This window comes from Pelmatolapia mariae, linkage group LG3_W (genome assembly GCF_036321145.2).
Source record: "Pelmatolapia mariae isolate MD_Pm_ZW linkage group LG3_W, Pm_UMD_F_2, whole genome shotgun sequence".
In the NCBI taxonomy this organism is placed as follows: domain Eukaryota; kingdom Metazoa; phylum Chordata; class Actinopteri; order Cichliformes; family Cichlidae; genus Pelmatolapia; species Pelmatolapia mariae.
Genome location: NC_086229.1, coordinates 17,541,807 through 17,560,903, shown reverse-complemented (window position 1 = coordinate 17,560,903; position 19,097 = coordinate 17,541,807). Strand labels below are relative to the sequence as shown.

General features: G+C 39.1%; 1 protein-coding gene across 1 annotated transcript; it reads left to right on the top strand.

The window, feature by feature from the left end:
- Window positions 1–16,086: 16,086 nt before the first annotated feature.
- LOC134616175 (nuclear factor 7, brain-like) lies at window positions 16,087–18,046 on the top strand. The gene has a single exon (XM_063460909.1). The coding sequence runs from the start codon at window positions 16,262–16,264 to the stop codon at window positions 17,642–17,644; it is 1,383 nt and encodes a 460-aa protein (XP_063316979.1). The 5' UTR covers window positions 16,087–16,261; the 3' UTR covers window positions 17,645–18,046.
- The last annotated feature ends 1,051 nt before the right edge of the window (window positions 18,047–19,097 follow it).

Sequence of the window (19,097 nt, the reverse complement as noted above, 5' to 3'; positions counted from 1 at the left end):
AGCCGGTGTGTACCTGGACGCCCATCCCCGGACACAAAGAACCACCAACGCACCGATGTCTGAGGGCGTCTGCCACTGGCAGGGGAAGTGGTGGGGGAGATAGGCCTCCATACCTTGGAGGGCCCCAGCTGGAGATGGGGAGGGAAGGAAGGGAGGGGCAAGTGACCCCTCCCTGGGGCCAGCTCCCCCGCTGACCCCAGTAGGCACCTCCATACTCCGCCACTTGCCAGGGAAAGGGGGCCCAGGCCCATTTGGACCGGGGCCCATCATAGCAGCGCCGCCTGGCCCCACAGAGCCCGGGACAGCCCACCCGACCCCACCACAGAGAAAACTGCACCCACCCCGTCATCCACTCATCTTCCAGACTACACAAGACAATTGACGCCCAGGCTGAGATCTTCCTCCACCTCTCCTGTATCTCCCCCTCCTGCAGAGTGATTTTCTGAAGAGAGGAGAGCTCCTGCAAGATGTAAAACGCCAAAACTTCAGAACTGGTGGACAGAACCAAAGAGCGTGGATATAATTGTCCGGTGAGTTGGTTTGGCAGTGTGAGCAGTTGTTGGTAGACGTATAGCCCATCTTGAACATCCGATGACCTGTATAGTGCACTCTATGTAGTATTTTGTATTGAATTAATTGAAGACTCGGATTTCTAATTAGATCAAAGGTTTTTAAGCAAATCTGAGACCAGAAGTTTTGGTCTAAGTTAACTGATAAATCCGCTTCCCATTTTGCAATAGGAAGTGATATTGATTCATCTGTTATAGAAAGCATTCTGTAAATTTTGGAAAGTAATTTGGGGGTTTTAAGAGTAAGAAATTGGACCACACTTGGTGATGTTTGTAGTTCAACTTGACCCGGTTTGAATTTCTTTTTTACTATGGATTTAATTTGTTGATATTCTAAAAAGCTTTTCTTGTTGATCCCATATTGTGTAACTAGTCTGTCAAATGGAATAAATTCTGTCCCTTCTAATATATGTTCTAAGTATTTGATTCCTTTACCACTCCAATCTGGAAAGTTTATCATATTATTGTTTTGTAATATGTCAGGGTTGTTCCAGATAGGTGTATGTTTGCATGGGATTAATGAAGACTCCGTCAATTTTAGAAACTCCCACCATGCTGTCAGAGAAGAGCTGATGTTGACGCTTTTGAAGCATTCATGTCGTTGGATGTTTGAGCTGATAAATGGTAGATCTGAAATCTCTAGATTACTGCAAAGTGCTTGTTCTACATCTAGCCAAGGTTCATCTAAGAGTGTATGTTTTAGCCATCCTGAGATAAATTGAAGCCTGTTGGCTAAGAAGTAGTGCTGAAAGTTAGGTAGTTCTAATCCTCTTTATCCTTGGTCTTTTGTAGTGTTTTTAAGCTTATACGTGGAGGTTTATTTTTCCAAAGGAACTTGGACATGTATGAATCTAGAGATCTGAACCAATCTTGTGGCGGTTTAGTTGGGATCATTGAGAATAAATAGTTTATTTTTGGTAAGACCATCATTTTTATAGCGGCAACCCTTCCCATGAGTGATATGGGTAGACATTTCCATCTAGCCAGATCACCTTCTACTTTCTTTAAAAGTGGGATATGGTTTAATTTAGTTAGATCTGCAAGCTTGGGAGAAACATTAATACCTAAATATTTTATATTTCCCGGTTGCAGTGGTGTAGAAGAAGAATTATGGAAGGAGCAATTAATCGGAAGGACTGTAGATTTTGACCAGTTAATTGAGTAATTTGATATTCTTGCAAAAGAGTTTATCAATTCAATCACCCCAGAGATATTGGTTTGTGAGTTTTAGAGAAAAAGTAGCACATCATCTGCATAAAGGCTGATTTTATGTTCCACGTTCTTGCATTTTATGCCCTTAATTACTGAATTCTGTCTAATTGCTGCTGCTAGTGGTTCAATAAAAATTGCAAACAGTGAAAGGGAGAGTGGGCATCCCTGCCTGGTGCCCCTCAGGAGACAGAAGCTGGAGGATTTTTGGTCATTTGTTTTGACACAAGCTGTTGGGGAATTGTATAATATTTTTAACCAGTTAATGAAAAAGGTTCCAAAACCAAATTTGTGTAAAGTTGCAAATAGAAATTTCCAGTTAACTCTGTCAAATGCTTTTTCTGCATCTAAAGAAAATATTGTAGTTTCAAGGTTTTTACTGTATGAGTAGTCTATCAAATTAAGTAATCAAATTAAGTATTTGTTGATGAGTGCCTACCTTTTATGAAACCAGTTTGGTCAGGATGAATTAAGAGGGGGTTTATTTTCTCTAGTCTCTTTGAGAGAGCTTTGCAGATTATTTTAAGGTCTACATTTATAAGGGATATTGGACGATAGCTTGAGGGATATATAGGGTCTTTGCCTGGTTTTAGCAGGAGATTAATGTTTGCAGAATTCATATTTGATGGAAGTCTGCCCTTTTCTTTGATTTCCAACAATGTTCTGTAAAAAACTGGTGCTAGAATCATCCAGAATTCTTTGTTGAATTCTGCAGGAAAGCCGTCTGGACCCGGAGCCTTATTATTGGGCATGCTTATCAGGACTTCCTGGAGTTCACCTAATGTCAGTGGCGAATCCAGTGCCATTGCTTGAGTGTCTAATAATTTTGGAAGAGTTATGTTGTCTAAAAGCTGATCAATTTCCTTTTTACATGGGTTTATTTGTGGTGAATACAATCTTTTATAGAAATCCCTGAAAATGTTGTTTATTTGTTTCGGGTCATATACTGTGTTCCCAGATGACTCTTGAACACACATATAGTTGTTTTTTCTTTATTTATTTTTAGCTGGTTTGCTAGAAATTGACCAGATTTATTACCATGTTCATAATTTTGTAAGCGTAGTCTTTGTACTAAGAATTTTGTTTTTTTTAATCAATTATCTCATCAATTGTAGTTTTGTTTTACATATTTTGTTCAATGTTTCCTGATCTTGGTGGGACGCGTAGGCTTCTTCTAGGGATTTGATGGGTTTTTTCTAATTCCTGACTATTTTTGTTTTCTTCTTTCTTTTGATGTGATGAGAAAGAGATTATTTTACCTCTCATCACAGCTTTCAACAGAAGCTGATGTTCCGGGAGTGTCATTATAGTCTAAATATGAAGTCCACTCTTTTTAAAAATATTTAATAAAGTCTTCATCTTTAAGTAGCGATGTGTTAAATCTCCAGTTTTTACTTGGCGTAGTATTATTCTTGTGCATTAGTGTTAAAGATACAGGAGCATGATCGCTGACAGCTATAGGGTGATTCTCAGAGTCTGAAATGTCCCTCAGCAGTGAGCTAATGACCAAAAAATAATCCAGACGAGAGTAGGAGTGATGAACATGTGAGAAAAAAGAATATTCTTTACTGGTGGGGTGAAGGGAGAAATATTCATTAGTCAGCTTGCTGATGATACCACTCTCTTTTAAAAAAAAATGCTTCACAGGTGCAGATAGCTACTAACACAATTAATGCATTTTCTTTAGCTTCAGGACTCCAATTAAACATTGGCAAATGTGAACTGCTTGCCCTTAGAAATTGTATCAGTCTATCTATTGCTGGCATCCCAGTGAAAGAGTCTGTCACTTACCTTGGTATTATCATTAATAAAAATCAATCCACCACACTGTAAAATGTAATATTGTGTTTAATTAAAAATATTAAATAGGCTGAACTCATTTTTTATCAATTTGTTATTAGAACTCGATTTAAATAAGTTACCAGTACTTTTTATGCAAAAACGCTGATAAACTCCATTTATTTGAGTTGTCTTAACTTAGAAAACCTAAGTAAGCTGGAAGTTTTGCTTCTCAGTGCGGAAGGATGAAAGATGTGTTTTGAAAATGCCACGTGACTACCGTCCTCCTCCCTCCCGGATCAGTCTGCATGTTCATGGCGCCAGCATTTGTTATGGAATATATTGAGCAAACCTGGAGATATTATTGTTGTCATTGCTGTGGATCTTTACTGACTTGGTGAGTAAATGTTTACTCTTATTCAAACTGATTTTGTGGCTTCTCTTAGTTTAGCACCAGGTTTATAATCTTGCTAGCTAGTTAGTGTTAGCCTAGCGTTGCTGCTGCCGCTGGGCTCATCTTACTTAAAAATTAACACCACAGCCTTAAAAACCTTACATAAAACTATGTCGGTGAAATTTTCTGTTGATTGTTTGAAATAAATAAGTGAGAAAAGAGCCCAGACAAAATTCTTCGGGAGGCCGTTAGGGGTGGGGGGTGGATAACAGAGCTCTCCGAAAACGTGGAAGCACTTTTGCAAATATGTGATATTTTGATAAATTAAGTAGATATTTGAGCATTACATAGCTACATTCTCGCCTGAAAATATCTTGAAAGGTTATTTTGTGACCCAGAAAGGGTAGTCTGGGGAAAAGGAGGATCGCATTTGTCGGCTATGTTTGTCAGAGGAGCGCGGCTAAAAAACGTATTACTTTTTCTGGGTCTCAAAACAAACTTTTAAGATATTTTCAGGCGAGAATGTAGCTGTGTAAATTTCAAATATCTGCTCGATTTATCAAGACATCACATATTTGCAAAAATGCTCCGACGTTTTCAGAGACGTCCATTTTTTTCATGCTTTGTGGCAGCTTTTGAACATCTGTGGCATCTATTAATGCCAAATCTAGCCTTTATTTAACAACATAAGCAAACTCTATGTTACGATGATTGCACAGTCATTAAGGATCAAATCAATGTTCTGTTTTTTCTCCCTCTGCTTGCTTCTTACTGTCTTTGAGGCCCATCGGGACCAGCACTCCTGTTGTTGGACAGAAAGACATCAACTCACTGGTAAGTGTTTTGGTTTTCCAATATATTAGCAACTGTCAGTGACATTTATATTAATCAGGCTGAACTTTAATCATACTGTAGATCAACCTGTTTTACTTATTGTTTTATTTGTGCTTTGGTTTGGGGAAGTTGTTTCTTTACTGATCTTTTCCTGTCTTCTGTTATTAGACTTGAGATATGACTGCACTATGCTGTTGCTGATGACTCCAGTTAATTCTACAAGACATGCTGTGTAAGTAAACAAAAAACAACAGTTTGGTCTGCATTTCTTGAAAGATCACATCCCCCAAACTTAGTTTAGAGGGTCTACACTGTATATAGTGAAGTCTGCAAGTTTTCTAACAGCAAAATTTGTTTTGTGCCCAAAATCATTTTGCACATCATTAGAATGAAAGTTATTGGCCATGTTTGCATAGCCCTTTTTAAAATTATGCTTTGATGACATTATTGTATGTTGGGTGGTGGTCAGGGCTATCCAGACTGACAATTGGGACATTGAATGTCACCTCTCCGGTGGGGAGGGAGCCTGAGATTGTCTAAATTGGAGTATGTTCTATACCAGAAGCAGAAAAAAATGTTTTAAGAAAGCAATTAAGTTAAAATATGATTGTTTGCTTGCAGGACACCAGGAGAGATGGTGTGGTCAGTGAAGATGGTCGCCTGCAAGTTCAAGCTCATTGCATCTCCAACCATCAACCACTGCCACTGTACTTAAGGGAAGTTAAAGACTTTCTTCTGCACCTACATTTGGATCACCTCGATCCATGACAGTCATTCAGGCAGTAATGCCTGGACTAGAAACAAGCCATCCTTAAAATATTACAACATTCCAGCTCCTGTGTTGGAATGGAAAACAAATGTGTTGTTTAAATTAGAGACTGCACTTGTGACAGAACAACAAATATTTTATTTTGATTATATAAGTAATGTAAGTACATAACAAACTTGTGGTAGGCCTAAACTTATTTTCAGAATAATTACATCTGAGACTTTGTTTCATTGTAAGATTATAACAGTGATGGCAATATAATTGTTTGTTGTTCAGCAGAACAGTGTCCAGTATGTTGGCTGTTATACTTTGTTGTGTTTGAAAATAAAAGTTGGGCTGATTTTAACATCATTACAAAAAGTGTTGTTAATTATTTTTAATCATATTCAGGTTACCACAAATTGTTTTTTCATTTAGTTGAACTTGAAATGTTTGTCAGTAGGTAAACAATTAGTATTGTACAGTCAGAAATATCAAGTTATTCTTAATACTGCAGACTTGCAATGTATAAGTTGTCCTAACAGTCATCTTAAGTAAGCTTTACTTAGTTTTTTTGAGGCAACGAGTTTCCATAATTTTTTTGAGTTCTGGGAACTAAAAAAAGGCTGTACAGTGTACTCAAAATGAGTAAGTTGCCCTAAATTGGTCATCTTATGTAAACTTGATCCAATTTTTTTGAGTTCTGGGAACAAATGAGCTTGTACAGAATACTCAAAATAAATAAGTTATCCTAACTTAGTCATTTTTAGCTAAGCTTTACTCAATTTTTTTGAGGCAACGAGTTTCCATAATTTTTTTGAGTTCTGGGAACTAATTAGATTTTACAGTGCAGGTGCTCCCTTAATTTCACTCCAATTTTGGATAAAACACAACATAAGCTAAATGCTTGGCTGCAGCGGGACTTATCCATTAAAGGGAGAGTGTTACTCACGAAAGCAGAGGGCTTATCTTGTCTAACTTATGCTGCTCTGTCTCTTGATGTAAATAAAGAAACCCTGGCGAATATTGACAGACTTCTTTATAACTTTATATGGAAGAATAGAATTCATTATATTAGGGGTTCAGTTTTATCTAACTCATGCCAACATGGCGGTGTAAACTTTCTTAACTTCTCCACAATAAACAATTTGTTTAAAATAAACTGGATTAAACAAGTTTTCAGGAACTCAACTTCAATTTGGAACTTTATTCCCAATTATATCTTCTCTGAAATTGGTAGTCTTAACTTTCTTTTGCTCTGTAATTACCATATCGATAAAATCCCCTTAAAACTATCCAACTTTCATAAACAAATACTTCTTTCCTGGTCAGTGATTTAGAAACACAACTTTTCTCCTCATAGAAACTATATTTGGAACAATAGAGACATTTTATACAAACATAAATCTTTGTTTTTAAGTTACTGGTTTGATAATGGGATTCATCGTGTTGCACAACTTATAAATCCTGTTGGAGGTTTACTCTCTTACTCATAATTTTTGAATGCATATGGTCTTCCTGTTCCACCAAAGGAGTATGCCATAGTGTTTGATGCTATCCCTGCTGGGGTCTTAATGTTGCTTAGAAATCATGTTGTTAATGATTTAATCCCTCTACCACTGGATCCTGCTGTTACTTATATTGGTCAGGTCTGATTCCCCTCTGTAACAAGGAAAAACAACCGTGAAATTCAAACTCTGCTTCAAAAAGACATAACTTGTGCCCCAACGGCTGTCGCCTACTGGAATAACTTATACCAGGACTGGATTGGGAGAAGATTTGGACTAGAGGTCTGCATTCCCGCGGCTGTCCCGCGGGACCCGACCAGATTTCTTGCGGCGCGGGAATAAATTTCCAAATAAAATGCGGTAGCGGTCGGTAACTCTGGTGTAATTTGAACGGGAGCGGGCGGTCTGAAAATATAGCGTGCCCGACATTTTTTCGGAACAGCATATCTGTGATTTCCTCATTCTAATTGAGCACTGTACATCAGCCACAAAATACCCTCTGCTCTCTGAAATTGCAACCGTCTGTGTAACACGGCTGAAAGAATTACTGTCAGCAGACAGCACTTCATCCCATTCTGTTCACATGCTTTATAAAATAGCAACCTTTCTGACACCAAATCTGCGAGGTCTGAGAATGTTAGATGAAAGAGGGCGACAGAATGTGATACAGGGAGTCAAGGAGATGATCGAAGATTTAAAGTTTGATCATGCACATGATGAGGATGTTGAACCAACACCTGCCAAAAGGCCTACTGTTCTTCATAAATTTTCAGATTGGGAGGAAGAGGAAGAATCATGTGGATCAAAATCACTAGATGTTCAGATTCAGGAGTACAGGACCATGAAACTTGAATTATCAAGTCAACAAAACATTTTGCAGTGGTGGAATTCCAACAGTTCCCAGTTCCCTGCCCTTAGCAACCTTGCAAGATTCGTCCTCTGCATCCCGGCAACGAGTGCACCTTCCGAGAGAGCATTCAGCCTTTGTGGTCGGATTTTGGAGGAGAGACGTTCAGTACTGAAACCCTCATCAGTCAGTGACATTCTTTTCCTGCATGGAAATTTAAAATAATTTGGATTTTTTTAAGTAAGTTTCGTTCATTTGATTAATAGTTTATAATTTTGAGATGTCGTTTATTGTTGTATTTATATATGCATATTTTCTTTTGTAGGAGAGACCTTGAATTCGACATTGGGACATTTTTTCGTTAAACTGATAGTTTAAACAATCATTTAATTTCGCAGTGGCCAACTATTTTGTTCTTTTGTTTACAATTTTAAGTGACTTTTTTTTTTTTCGCGACACTTTCCCTACTGTGTTGACAGAAAAATGTTACGTTTGTATTTTACATAAAAATAACAAATAGGCCACAATGCTGTATTCGTTTTTATTTATTTTATTTTTGTAACACGTTTTCCATGTTAAAAGATAAATGTTGCATCTTGACAGATAAATGCATCTTGTTTAAGAAAAATAAATACAATCATTGCACAACCTGCAGTTTTATCTGTTATCTCTATTTTTTGGTGGTACCCCATTTAAATGTGAGATTTTGGAAACCAGATCTAAATTTAGCGGGAACGGTCGGGTCGGGTAGAAAATTATTCTAAGCGGGCAGCGGGTGAACAAAGACTGAATATACAGCGGGAGCGGTCGGGTGCGGTACAAAACCTTGCGGGAGCGGGCGGGAGCGGGACTAAAAAAACATTCCCGCGCAGACCTCTAATTTGGACCTTACCGTCAAAATTTCTATTCAATAACAAAGTAAAGGAAATATCTTTTAAAGTTATTCATCGTTTTTACCCAACCAGATCTTTTCTTGTACGTTATAAAAAGGACATTGATGTTAACTGTTCATTTTGTAATTGTGTGAAGGAAGATATTTTTCATTTATTTTGGTCCTGCTTATACACGAATCTTTTCTAGCAAGAATTTTGTGTTTTTGTAGTTTCTTTTATCTTTTCTGAGTTCTCTCTTTGCTACGACAAAATATTGTTTGGTTTCTTTAAGTACCCCATGCACAGGGCAAACAAATTTTATTTGATTAATTTACTGATATTACTGGCTAAATTTCATATACATAAATCAAGATTTTCTAACGCAAAACCATCCTTTCAGTGCTTTTTAAATGAAACCAAACAATATGTTAAAACCATACAACGTTCTCAAAATGTAAAAGCAGTCAAAACCATAAACTTATGTTCCCTCTTTAATATTATATGATTCTTTATTAGACTCAAGGGCGTAGATTTGGCATGGACGAAAGGGACATGTCCCCACTAATATCCAGCGATTATTGAATTGTCCCCACCAATAATTTGATCTCTTCGAGTAAAGAAAAACAAACCCGACAGAAAGAAATAACGATCTGTCAACGTCTCATTCACCCAGCGGTGCAGAAAGAGTTAAATTACATTCTCTACTGGAGTCCTACCTCATGTGACAAATATGGCCAATGCGATTGGCTGTGCCTTTCAGTGAGCTCTGTTTAGTTTTAGCAGCGGCAAGCCTGCGCTGCGAGGAGGAGTTCACTCATTAAAATGTGTCCGTCATAATAACGTTACAGGCTATGCTAGGCTTTGGCCCACATCAGTCTAAAATTGTATGTAACCACAACAGGCAGCACTACTAGTTATCTCAGTCTCAGAGTAGCATTTCTAATTTTGATTGAAACTGTCAGAGAAAACGGCAGCCTCGAGCAAGCCAGGATATTAGTTTACAGAATCTGTTAAAATTATATGTCTAACGTTAAAATTTTATCCTTATGGCACTGACATATTCATAGGGTTACTTTTTGAGACAATATATCATGAGGTAGCCATTATTTTGCAAATATTCCACCTTGTAGTGCAGTTTGCACAAATTGTTTTAAAAATGCACTCACCCTGCAAACATTACTGATGAGTGACTCATCAGTAATGTTTGTGTAGTGTGCCTAAAATGTTGCATAATTTTGCTGAGAGATCTTTTACTTTGTGGTAATCTTACATGAGTAGTTTTATGGACAAAACCCACCAGGTCATTCAGTGTTCCCTTAGTGCCAAAGTATAACAGATGTTGGTGTACTATAACTGAAGTAATGTTGTTAAGTCCTTAAAAGTCATATTCTTTTATTGTCATGACTATTTGAAGCTATTTTTATTTTTGTATGATACCTGATTATTATGGAATATGGCTGAAGTAAACTGAAGTCTAAAATACATTTGTTTAATAGTAATTTAACATTATATAATTCACATATAAAACTATGAATTGTAATTTTAAATGGTTTAAAAGCATGTAGAATAGCATAAGTAGGCAAGTATATTTCTCCTTTTTTTTTATCAAGAAGCAAAGACAAAAAGGAAAAACAAAGAAATAGGGCAGGGTTCGGTGGTTGAATCATCCGTCCCCACCAATGCCAAAACCAAATCTACGCCCTTGATTACACTGTATCTATTTTGTTTTTTGTTTTTTTGTTTTTTTATGCAAAACCCCCTGACACTGTGTTTTGTTAATTTGTATCATTTTATCTTATATCTTAATATATCTTATATTATCATTTTATGCTTTGTCAATAAAGCGTATTTAAGAAAAAAAAACTTCAGATTGGGACAGCCGTCATCGTGTCGCTGTGACATAATCGGCCTCAAAATGCGTACTCTGAAGCGTGCGGACGGTGGATCGGGATTATACTATGAAAAAATAAGTTTTTAATTGCTAAGCAGATAAGCTACTCAAAAACACCACTGTGTTTGAGCAGGAACAGGAACAGGAAGTGATACTCCACCACAGAGAGTAGTGATGTGCGACTCATGAACGAATCGTTCAATACTCGAGAATCACTGTACTGACTCGTATATCATGATTCACAAGCCCAACTGACTCACTGACTCATCCCTGTTGCTGTTAGCAAACTAATTTCATTAGTAGAAATATATCTAGTTTATAATTAAAATAATGGGGGGGAAAAAACAACAGCCAGTTTCTTAACAAAAACATCTCTGCTCTGAACTGGAAGAAAAAACCCTGAGTAGAAATCTCACATCAAGACAATAGCTCCTCGGTTCACAGCAGCATTACTCTGCTAACATGCTAACAGCACATTTGAGTTACTCAAATGCTGAAACGTAGCGTAAGCAAATCACTCACTCGCTCATCCGCTCCCTCCTGTCTCAGAGCTTCTTCTTCTTCTTCTTCTTGGTTGGCAACCAATGTTAAGGTGCATTACCACCCCCTGGCACACAGTTTAGTGGACATTTAGATGACAAAATATATATTTGGCACATTTGAGGAAAATACTAATAAAATAAAAATAAATGTTCCCTTTAGAAATCTTTTTTTTTGCTCTAGTTGTTTTTCTTTTTCAATCGCTCATCTTAGCAGTAGGATTTACATGAAAAGAGAAACAAATTAAGTTTGAGTGAAAATGTAAATTTTTTGCACTCTCTGGTCAACTGACTCAGTGACTGAAAATACCTGATTCACTTTGGTGAGTGACTCATTCAAACTCGATTCAGTAAAAAGAATCGAATTTACCATCACTGCATAGACCTTCCAGCGCCAGGCAGAGAAGAACTCTTCAATTGGGTTCAAGAATGGAGATTATGGGGAGAGGTTGAGTACAGTGAAGAGTGGGTGATCTGTAAACCAGTTGCGGGCCAAAGCAGCCCTATGGAAACTAACATTGTCCCATATGATGACGTATCTGGGCTGCTCTGGTCTCTGAACATTAGTGAGCATGTCATGTAAGGTGTCCAGGAATGTAATAGTGTGTGCAGTGATATATGGGCCCAGGGTTGCATGATGGTGAACAACACCACTTTGAATTATAGCTGCGCACATAGTTATGTTACCACCACGTTGTCCTGGGACATTGATTATGGCACGGTGTCCAATAATGTTCCTGCCACGTCTCCTTGTCTTAGTGAGGTGAAAACCAGCCTCATCCACAAACAACTGCTCATGACCCATCTGCCTCTAGCTCCATCACTCTCTAGACAAGACAAAACAAATTCAGCATAGTAGCCACATGCACAGCACTACAGTGTGCACTTCCAGATTTAGTACCAATGATACTATAACTTAACTGCACATAGTCATATCGCAGCTGTTTTACACGTTCACTGTTTCTTTCAAAAGGTACTCTGTAGATTTGTTTCATTCGGATTCTGTTGCGGGCAAGTACACGACCTTGTACAGAAATGCTCACATTTTATACGTTTTGGAAGGTGGTGTCATCCTCAGTTATGTGCTGCTGAATTTTGCGTAGCCTTATGGGATTATTTGCAATCACCATATTGACTATATGTGTTTCTTGTTCTGCAGTGAACATTCTTCCTCTGCCCCCTGCATCAGGTCGTCTAGCAATTCTGTAAAGTAACAATTTCAGTATTTTTATATCTATGGTTAGGGATGGGTATTGATAAGATTTTAACAATTCCGATTCCATTTTCGATTCTGTTTAACGATTCGATTCTTTATCGATTCTCTTATCGATTCTTTTGAAAAAGGAGAACACTCAGGTCGATTAGCTTAGAACTTTGTTTTTATCTTCTCTTTGAACAAGATAGAAATTTAGGAGTAACATGGCCTTACAAACCCAACAGTGCGATCTCAAGAGAACCAGCCTTCAATGGGGTGTCACAGGGTCCCCAGGAAAAAAAAATGTAAATGTAAAATAATAAAATAAATATTCTTCTGTAGCAATAACAAAGTATAACATAAATTATTCTGTAGCAATTACACAAGAATATCCAGTAATGTCCCTGCCTACAATTAAACACCTTCACTTACCGAAAATCGGGGGCATCTGCTGTGGCAAATGGGTGCAAGGCTTTGACCACAAACTTAGTCACTGCTCGGTGACATTCGTCTATCCTGGCCTGAAAGGAGACGCTACCGGTAGACTGCAGCGACAACTGCCAGCAGCTGAGCCAGCCAGACTCTGTCTCTCTCATCACGGTCACCTAAATGCACAGTAATGGCAGGTTTTGTAATAAAGCAGATCGCGCTAACATAATATGCACTGTTAGTTGATTATTTACCTGCCGCATTAACGGGAGAGGACGCGCAAACATTACCGCTGCTGCTGAGTTCAGATTCACGAGTCCGGAGCGGAATTAAAAACACGACATTCATTTAAGGTTATCACGTGTTTTGTGAGCAAATGCTTTTGCATATTCGTAGTGTTTCCTCCCTTAAGTGAAATATCTACTTTGCAAGTATTGCAAGTTGCCCTGTTGTCATCCGTTCTGGTAAAGTATAAACAAACTTTTGAGCGTTTGAGCCGCCAAGTTTCCTGCCAGGTAAATGACGCTCCGCAACGTGGTGACGTCATTTGGGGCGACTGGAATCGATAAGGGGATCGTTTGCAAAAATGGCAAACGATTCCAAGGAATTGAAACAGTGGGAACCGGTTCTCAACAAGAACCGGTTTTCGATACCCATCCCTATCTATGGTATTGTTGTGTTTCTCATTACAATATGGCAGTGCTACAAATATTAGTGCAAAGTGACTGTACTAACCGATTCTCATTTTGAAATGTCCTTATGATGCTTGCTACATTGTAGCGGCTCAAGTTAGGCTGAACCCGTTGGCCAGCTTCCCTCAGGGTCATTCCATGGTTGATTAAATGGTCCACTATTGTAGCTCTGATGTCATCAGTAATTCTATTTCTTACTCTTCATACCCTTCCTCTCCCCCCTCCTTGTCCTCCTCTTGCTCCTCCTTGTCCTCTTCCTCTAACTTCACCTCCTTGTCCTTGTCATCCTCTTTGTCCTACTTCTTCACCTCCACGTCCTCTTCCTCTGCCTCCTCTAATTCTCACTCTTCTCACTCTACCTGCTCCCTCCATTGTACTCCACACGGACAGCTTACCTGTAGCTTATTTTTAGTGCTTAGGCTGATTGCAAAGTTAACTAATTATATAAAACAGTTTTCACGTATGACAGTGTGCATGCCATTTGTCAAAATAGTGTAAATAACAGCCATACATGTGTATAGTTTTGCTTGGAGTGTGTTGACCCTTTAGAAATTGAGTGTGAAGCAGTGAGTTGTGTTTACAGTTCCACAAAAAGAGTGTTGTGCGGTGGATTGTACCTACAGTTTTGCAAAGTGTGTGTTACAAAATGGCAAACTGAGTGCAAGGCAGTGTTTGTGCTTTTAGTTTTGCAAATTCGGTGAGTGGTTTTGGTATAAGTGTTAATAGGGTTAGGAATTGTGCTATGAGAATCACAGGGTTTGAGCATTCAGTAAAAACTGTAATAGAAACAAGTTCACCTCTAACATTGCCTCCCTAACCTGTAGGGTTCCACAGGGTTTAGTTTGGGGTCTGTTGTTATTTTCTTTTTACATGCTTCCTTTAGATGGCATTATTCAGTCTTTTAATAATATTTCCTATCATTTCTATGCCAATGACATTCAGCTGTATATGTCTTTTAAGCCTCATCAGCTCAATAGGCTATCCACCCTAGTCCACTGCTTAAATCAGGGGACTGATTGACTCTCTAACAAACACTTTGTCTTTAACACCAACAAGACTGAGACCGTGATCATAGCTCCTCCTGAACTACAAATATAAAATTGGTTCTTGCTTCTTTTTGTTCAACTTTAAGTCCAACATTTAAAATCTTGGTGGAATATTTGATTCTTCTCTGGGCTTCAACTCACATATAAAATCTGTCTCGTTCCTGTTTCTTTCATTTAAGGAACATTTCTAACTGTGACATATGGTCTCCTCGGCTGAACTGGAAAAAACTGTTCATACATTTGTGTCATCGTGTTTAGATTATTGTAATGTCCTGTTTACCAGCCTAGACACATCATGTCCAGGCTTTCTAATGAGAAACATTTTATTGAATTACTATTTATTTATTTTAAAACTAACTGTTTATTTTACTGTCTACTGTCTTTATTTGCCCTTATTGTTCATGTTTATTTGAGCCTTTTGTGTGATGCGCTTTGTGACCGCTGTGAAAAGAGCTTAATAAATAAACTTCAGTTACTTATCTCTGAAAATCAGTCATTCAATAATCAATCAGTGAGTTTGTGCGTTTGAGTTTGTGTGTTTCAAAGATGGAGGCCACGCTGCTCTCAGAGGACTGTGTGTGGTTGTGGTAAACGTGTGAGCTGCTGCTGCTTCTTCCTCACATGTTTGATATGTTTCATATTTCCAGCTGATGCTGGAAATATTTCAGAGACCGTAACCAACTGTGGACACAGATCATCCTTTGGTTCTTCTTCTGTTCCTCTTAAACTTCCTGCATGGCGCCTTTCAAATTAAAAGCCCTATATGACTGTAAAGACTGGACTGTGCTGCAGCTGGTGGAAAAAGTGTGTAGGTGTGTTGTGTTTGATGGAGGACTGAAGTGATCAGATCAGATGAAGCAACTCACATTAAACATGCATTTTGCTGCACTCTTTCCACTTATTTATTTTCTTTCTGCTCTTTTATATACTTTGTACAAGAAAAAATTTTTTTTTATATCAGCAGCAATTTTTCTCAAACTGCTGCATCACAGCTTTCATGCTCTGACCTGCATGTGAAATGAGATAAAAGCTCTTTATTAGTAACTTTTACCACTTCTGGCAGGTTAATGTCTGAACTTTGGAGTGAAACACACCCTTAGTTACAAGAAATAACACCACTGTCTGTAACAAAGTGAATCCACCTTAACACCACCTGTGTGTGTGTGACTGCATTACACTCCCACTGCTGGGAACCTGAACAAGAACCAGAACAAAGTCTAAAACAGAAGCTGACGAACAGCTGCACCACCGAGTGACACTTTATTTTATAAAAATAAAAAAAGGTTTCATGTTGTGACTTGTGGAGGTGAAATGACACAAAACCTATTTCATTTCATTGAGCTACAAGCAGGATTGAAACACACGTTAGTTAAAAGTGAAACAGCAACATTTTCTCCTCCCCTCACATCACGCAAATGTCAAAAAACAGGAAACAGGAAGTTCTTCATCTTCAGTAAAGAGAGACGCACAGACGATCAGACTGAGTTCAGACCAAACTAGCAGCTTCCTCTGAGTGAGTCCTGCTGCAGGATAGAAAAGTGGAAAACTCCAACACTGCTGCTTCAAGCTGCTGACGCTCCACACACTGAATGTGAGTTTGAGCAAAAACACGACTCAAAGGAAGTTTCAGTGAAGGTAGTAGAGGAGGGAGGGGAGCCAGGACTGACTGTACTTCCTGTCTGCTGTTTTCAGCTTCACTCACAGACTCAATGGCTTCCAGATCAGAGGAGGATCTCTGCTGTCCGGTCTGTCAGGAGGTCTTCAGAGATCCTGTTCTTCTGTCATGTAGCCACAGCTTCTGTAAAGACTGTCTGAAGAGATGGTGGAGAGAGAGAATAACACATGAGTGTCCAGTTTGTAAGGAAATATCAGTTTATGATCCACCTTTAAACCGAGCTTTAAAGAACCTGTGTGAGTCGTTCTTACAGGAGAGAGATCAGAGAGCTTCAGAGGCTCTCTGCACTCTGCACTCTGAGAAAATCAAACTCTTCTGTCTGGACCATCAGCAGCCAGTGTGTCACATCTGCAGAGACTCAGAAAAACACACCAATCACAGATTCAGACCCATCGATGAAGCTGCACGACAACACAAGAAGGAACTTCAGGAAACTCTGGAGACCTTAAAGAAGAAGTTAAAGGTTTGTGAAGAAGTTCAAGTGAAGTTTGATCAAACAGCAGAACACATTAAGGTCCAGGCCCGACACACAGAGAGGCAGATTAAGGAGCAGTTTAAGAAGCTTCACCAGTTTCTAGCAGAGGAAGAGGAGGCCAGGCTGGCTGCACTGAGGGAGGAAGAGGAGCAGAAGAGTGGGGTGATGAAGGAGAAGATGGAGGCTCTGAGCAGAGAGATAGCAGCTCTTTCAGACACAGTCAGAGCCACAGAGGAGGAGCTGAGAGCTGAAGACGTCTCATTCCTGCACAACTACAAGGCTGCAGTGGAAAGAGTCCAGCGCTGCCCCCTGCTGGATGATCCACAGCTGCCCTCAGGAGCTCTGATAGACCAGGCCAAACACCTGGGCAACCTGACCTTCAACATCTGGAAGAACATGAAGGACATGGTCTCCTACACTCCTCTCATTCTGGACCCAAACACTGCTCATCCAGACCTCATCCTGTCTGAAGATCTGACCAGTGTGAGACGAGGAGGAGAGAGGCAGCAGCTTCCTGATAATCCAGAGAGGTTTGATTATTTCTGCTCTGTCCTGGGCTCTGAGGGCTTTAACTCAGGGACTCACAGCTGGGATGTTGATGTAGGAGACAGTACACGGTGGGGACTGGGTGTGTTAGCAGAGTCTGTGAAGAGGAAGGGAAGCATACTGTCTGGGTTATGGAGAATATGGTTGTATGAAGGTGAATACTCAGCACGCTCACCATCAGCTCCACCCACTGCTCTCTCATTCATGAAGAAGTTCCAGAGGATCAGAGTGAATCTGGACTGGTACAGAGGAAAGCTGTCGTTCTCTGATCCTGATACTAACACACACATACACACCTTCACACACACTTTCACTCACAGGATGTTTCCGTACATATGGACTGTTGATAAAGTGAAGGTGTTGCCGTTGAAGGTGTCAGTGAAGCAGATGAGTTGAGGATGATGATGTTTCTAATGTTGTTTCCTGTCAGTGAATTGAAGCTGTTAAACTGCAGCTGTCCTCCTGCTGCCTCGTTGTTCCAAAGCTCTTTGTTTCTCTTTTAGTTCTCACTGTTTCTTTCTGTTTCTGCTGTCCACCTTTTCACATGGAAAATCATTTCACTGTTTCTCACTGAATGACTCCCCAAACTAGATTTGAAATTCTATCAAGTTTCTAATCATTACAAGTGATTCATGTTTCTATTTGATGTGTGTAAATGGAGATGATTTAGTTTGCTGGGATATGGACTGACATGTGTTGAATGGGAGGAGCAGTTTGTTGTTGTCTTCTTGTCTGTTTATGACAACAATAAATATGTTGTTGAAACAATGATTCATGTTTAACTCCATATATGAAATGTTTCTGATATTTGAATTCTGTTTGATTAAAGACTTTCTTCATGACACAAATGAGATTTCAGTGTATTAATAGAACTAAATCTGTAGTTTGTCTCCATCCAGGATCATCAGAATATAATGAACATGTGTGAAGAGCCAAAAAATGCTGCTCCCCTCTCAGCATGATGAGCTCCAGCCTTTGTTACAGTTTTTTCTGATTGCTTAAGCACATTTTTTGTAACTATTGGCTATTTTTGCAAAACTCTACACACAAATAAGAAAACCTGTCACCCAATTATCAAAACATTGTAGTTCTCTTGCAAAAGCGAACACAGCTAGATTAACTCTTCACACCTTCGTAAAAATGGTGTTTTCGTATCAAACAGTACACACAAGCCATCATCTACTAAGCACACAATGCGCCAACTACACACTGATGGTATGAATACAAAACACATCTGACTTTTGCTTTCTCTGTGCACAAGGTAGGCCATGTCAGTTTGAGCTCATACTTTTGTCATAGATCCATAAGCATAGAGGGATCCAAACTTCTGGTACTGGTGTTTATTCACACACATCAATACAAACACAAGTGTTTATTAGTATAGGACTATTTGCAATCACCATATTGACTATATGGGTTTCTTGGTCTGCAGTGAACATGCTTCCTCTGCCCCAGCATCTGGTTGTCTAGCAATTCTGTAAAGTAACAATTTCAGTATTTTTACATCTATGGTATTGTTGTGTTTCTCATTAGCATATGGCAGTGCTACAAGTCTTAGTGCAAAGTGACTGTACTAACCGATTCTGATTTCGAAGTGTCCTTATGATGCTTGCTACAGTGCAGCAGCTCGAGTTAGGCTGAACCCGTTGGCCAGCTTCCCTCAGGGTCACTCCATGGTTGATTACATGGTCCACTATTGTAGCTCTGATGTCATCAGCAATTCTATTTCTTACTCTTCTTACCCTTCCTCTCCCCCCCCTCCTCATCCTCCTCTTGCTCCTCCTTGTCCTTGTCGTCCTCTTTGTCCTACTTCTTCACCTCCACGTCCTGTTCCTCGGCCTCCTCTACT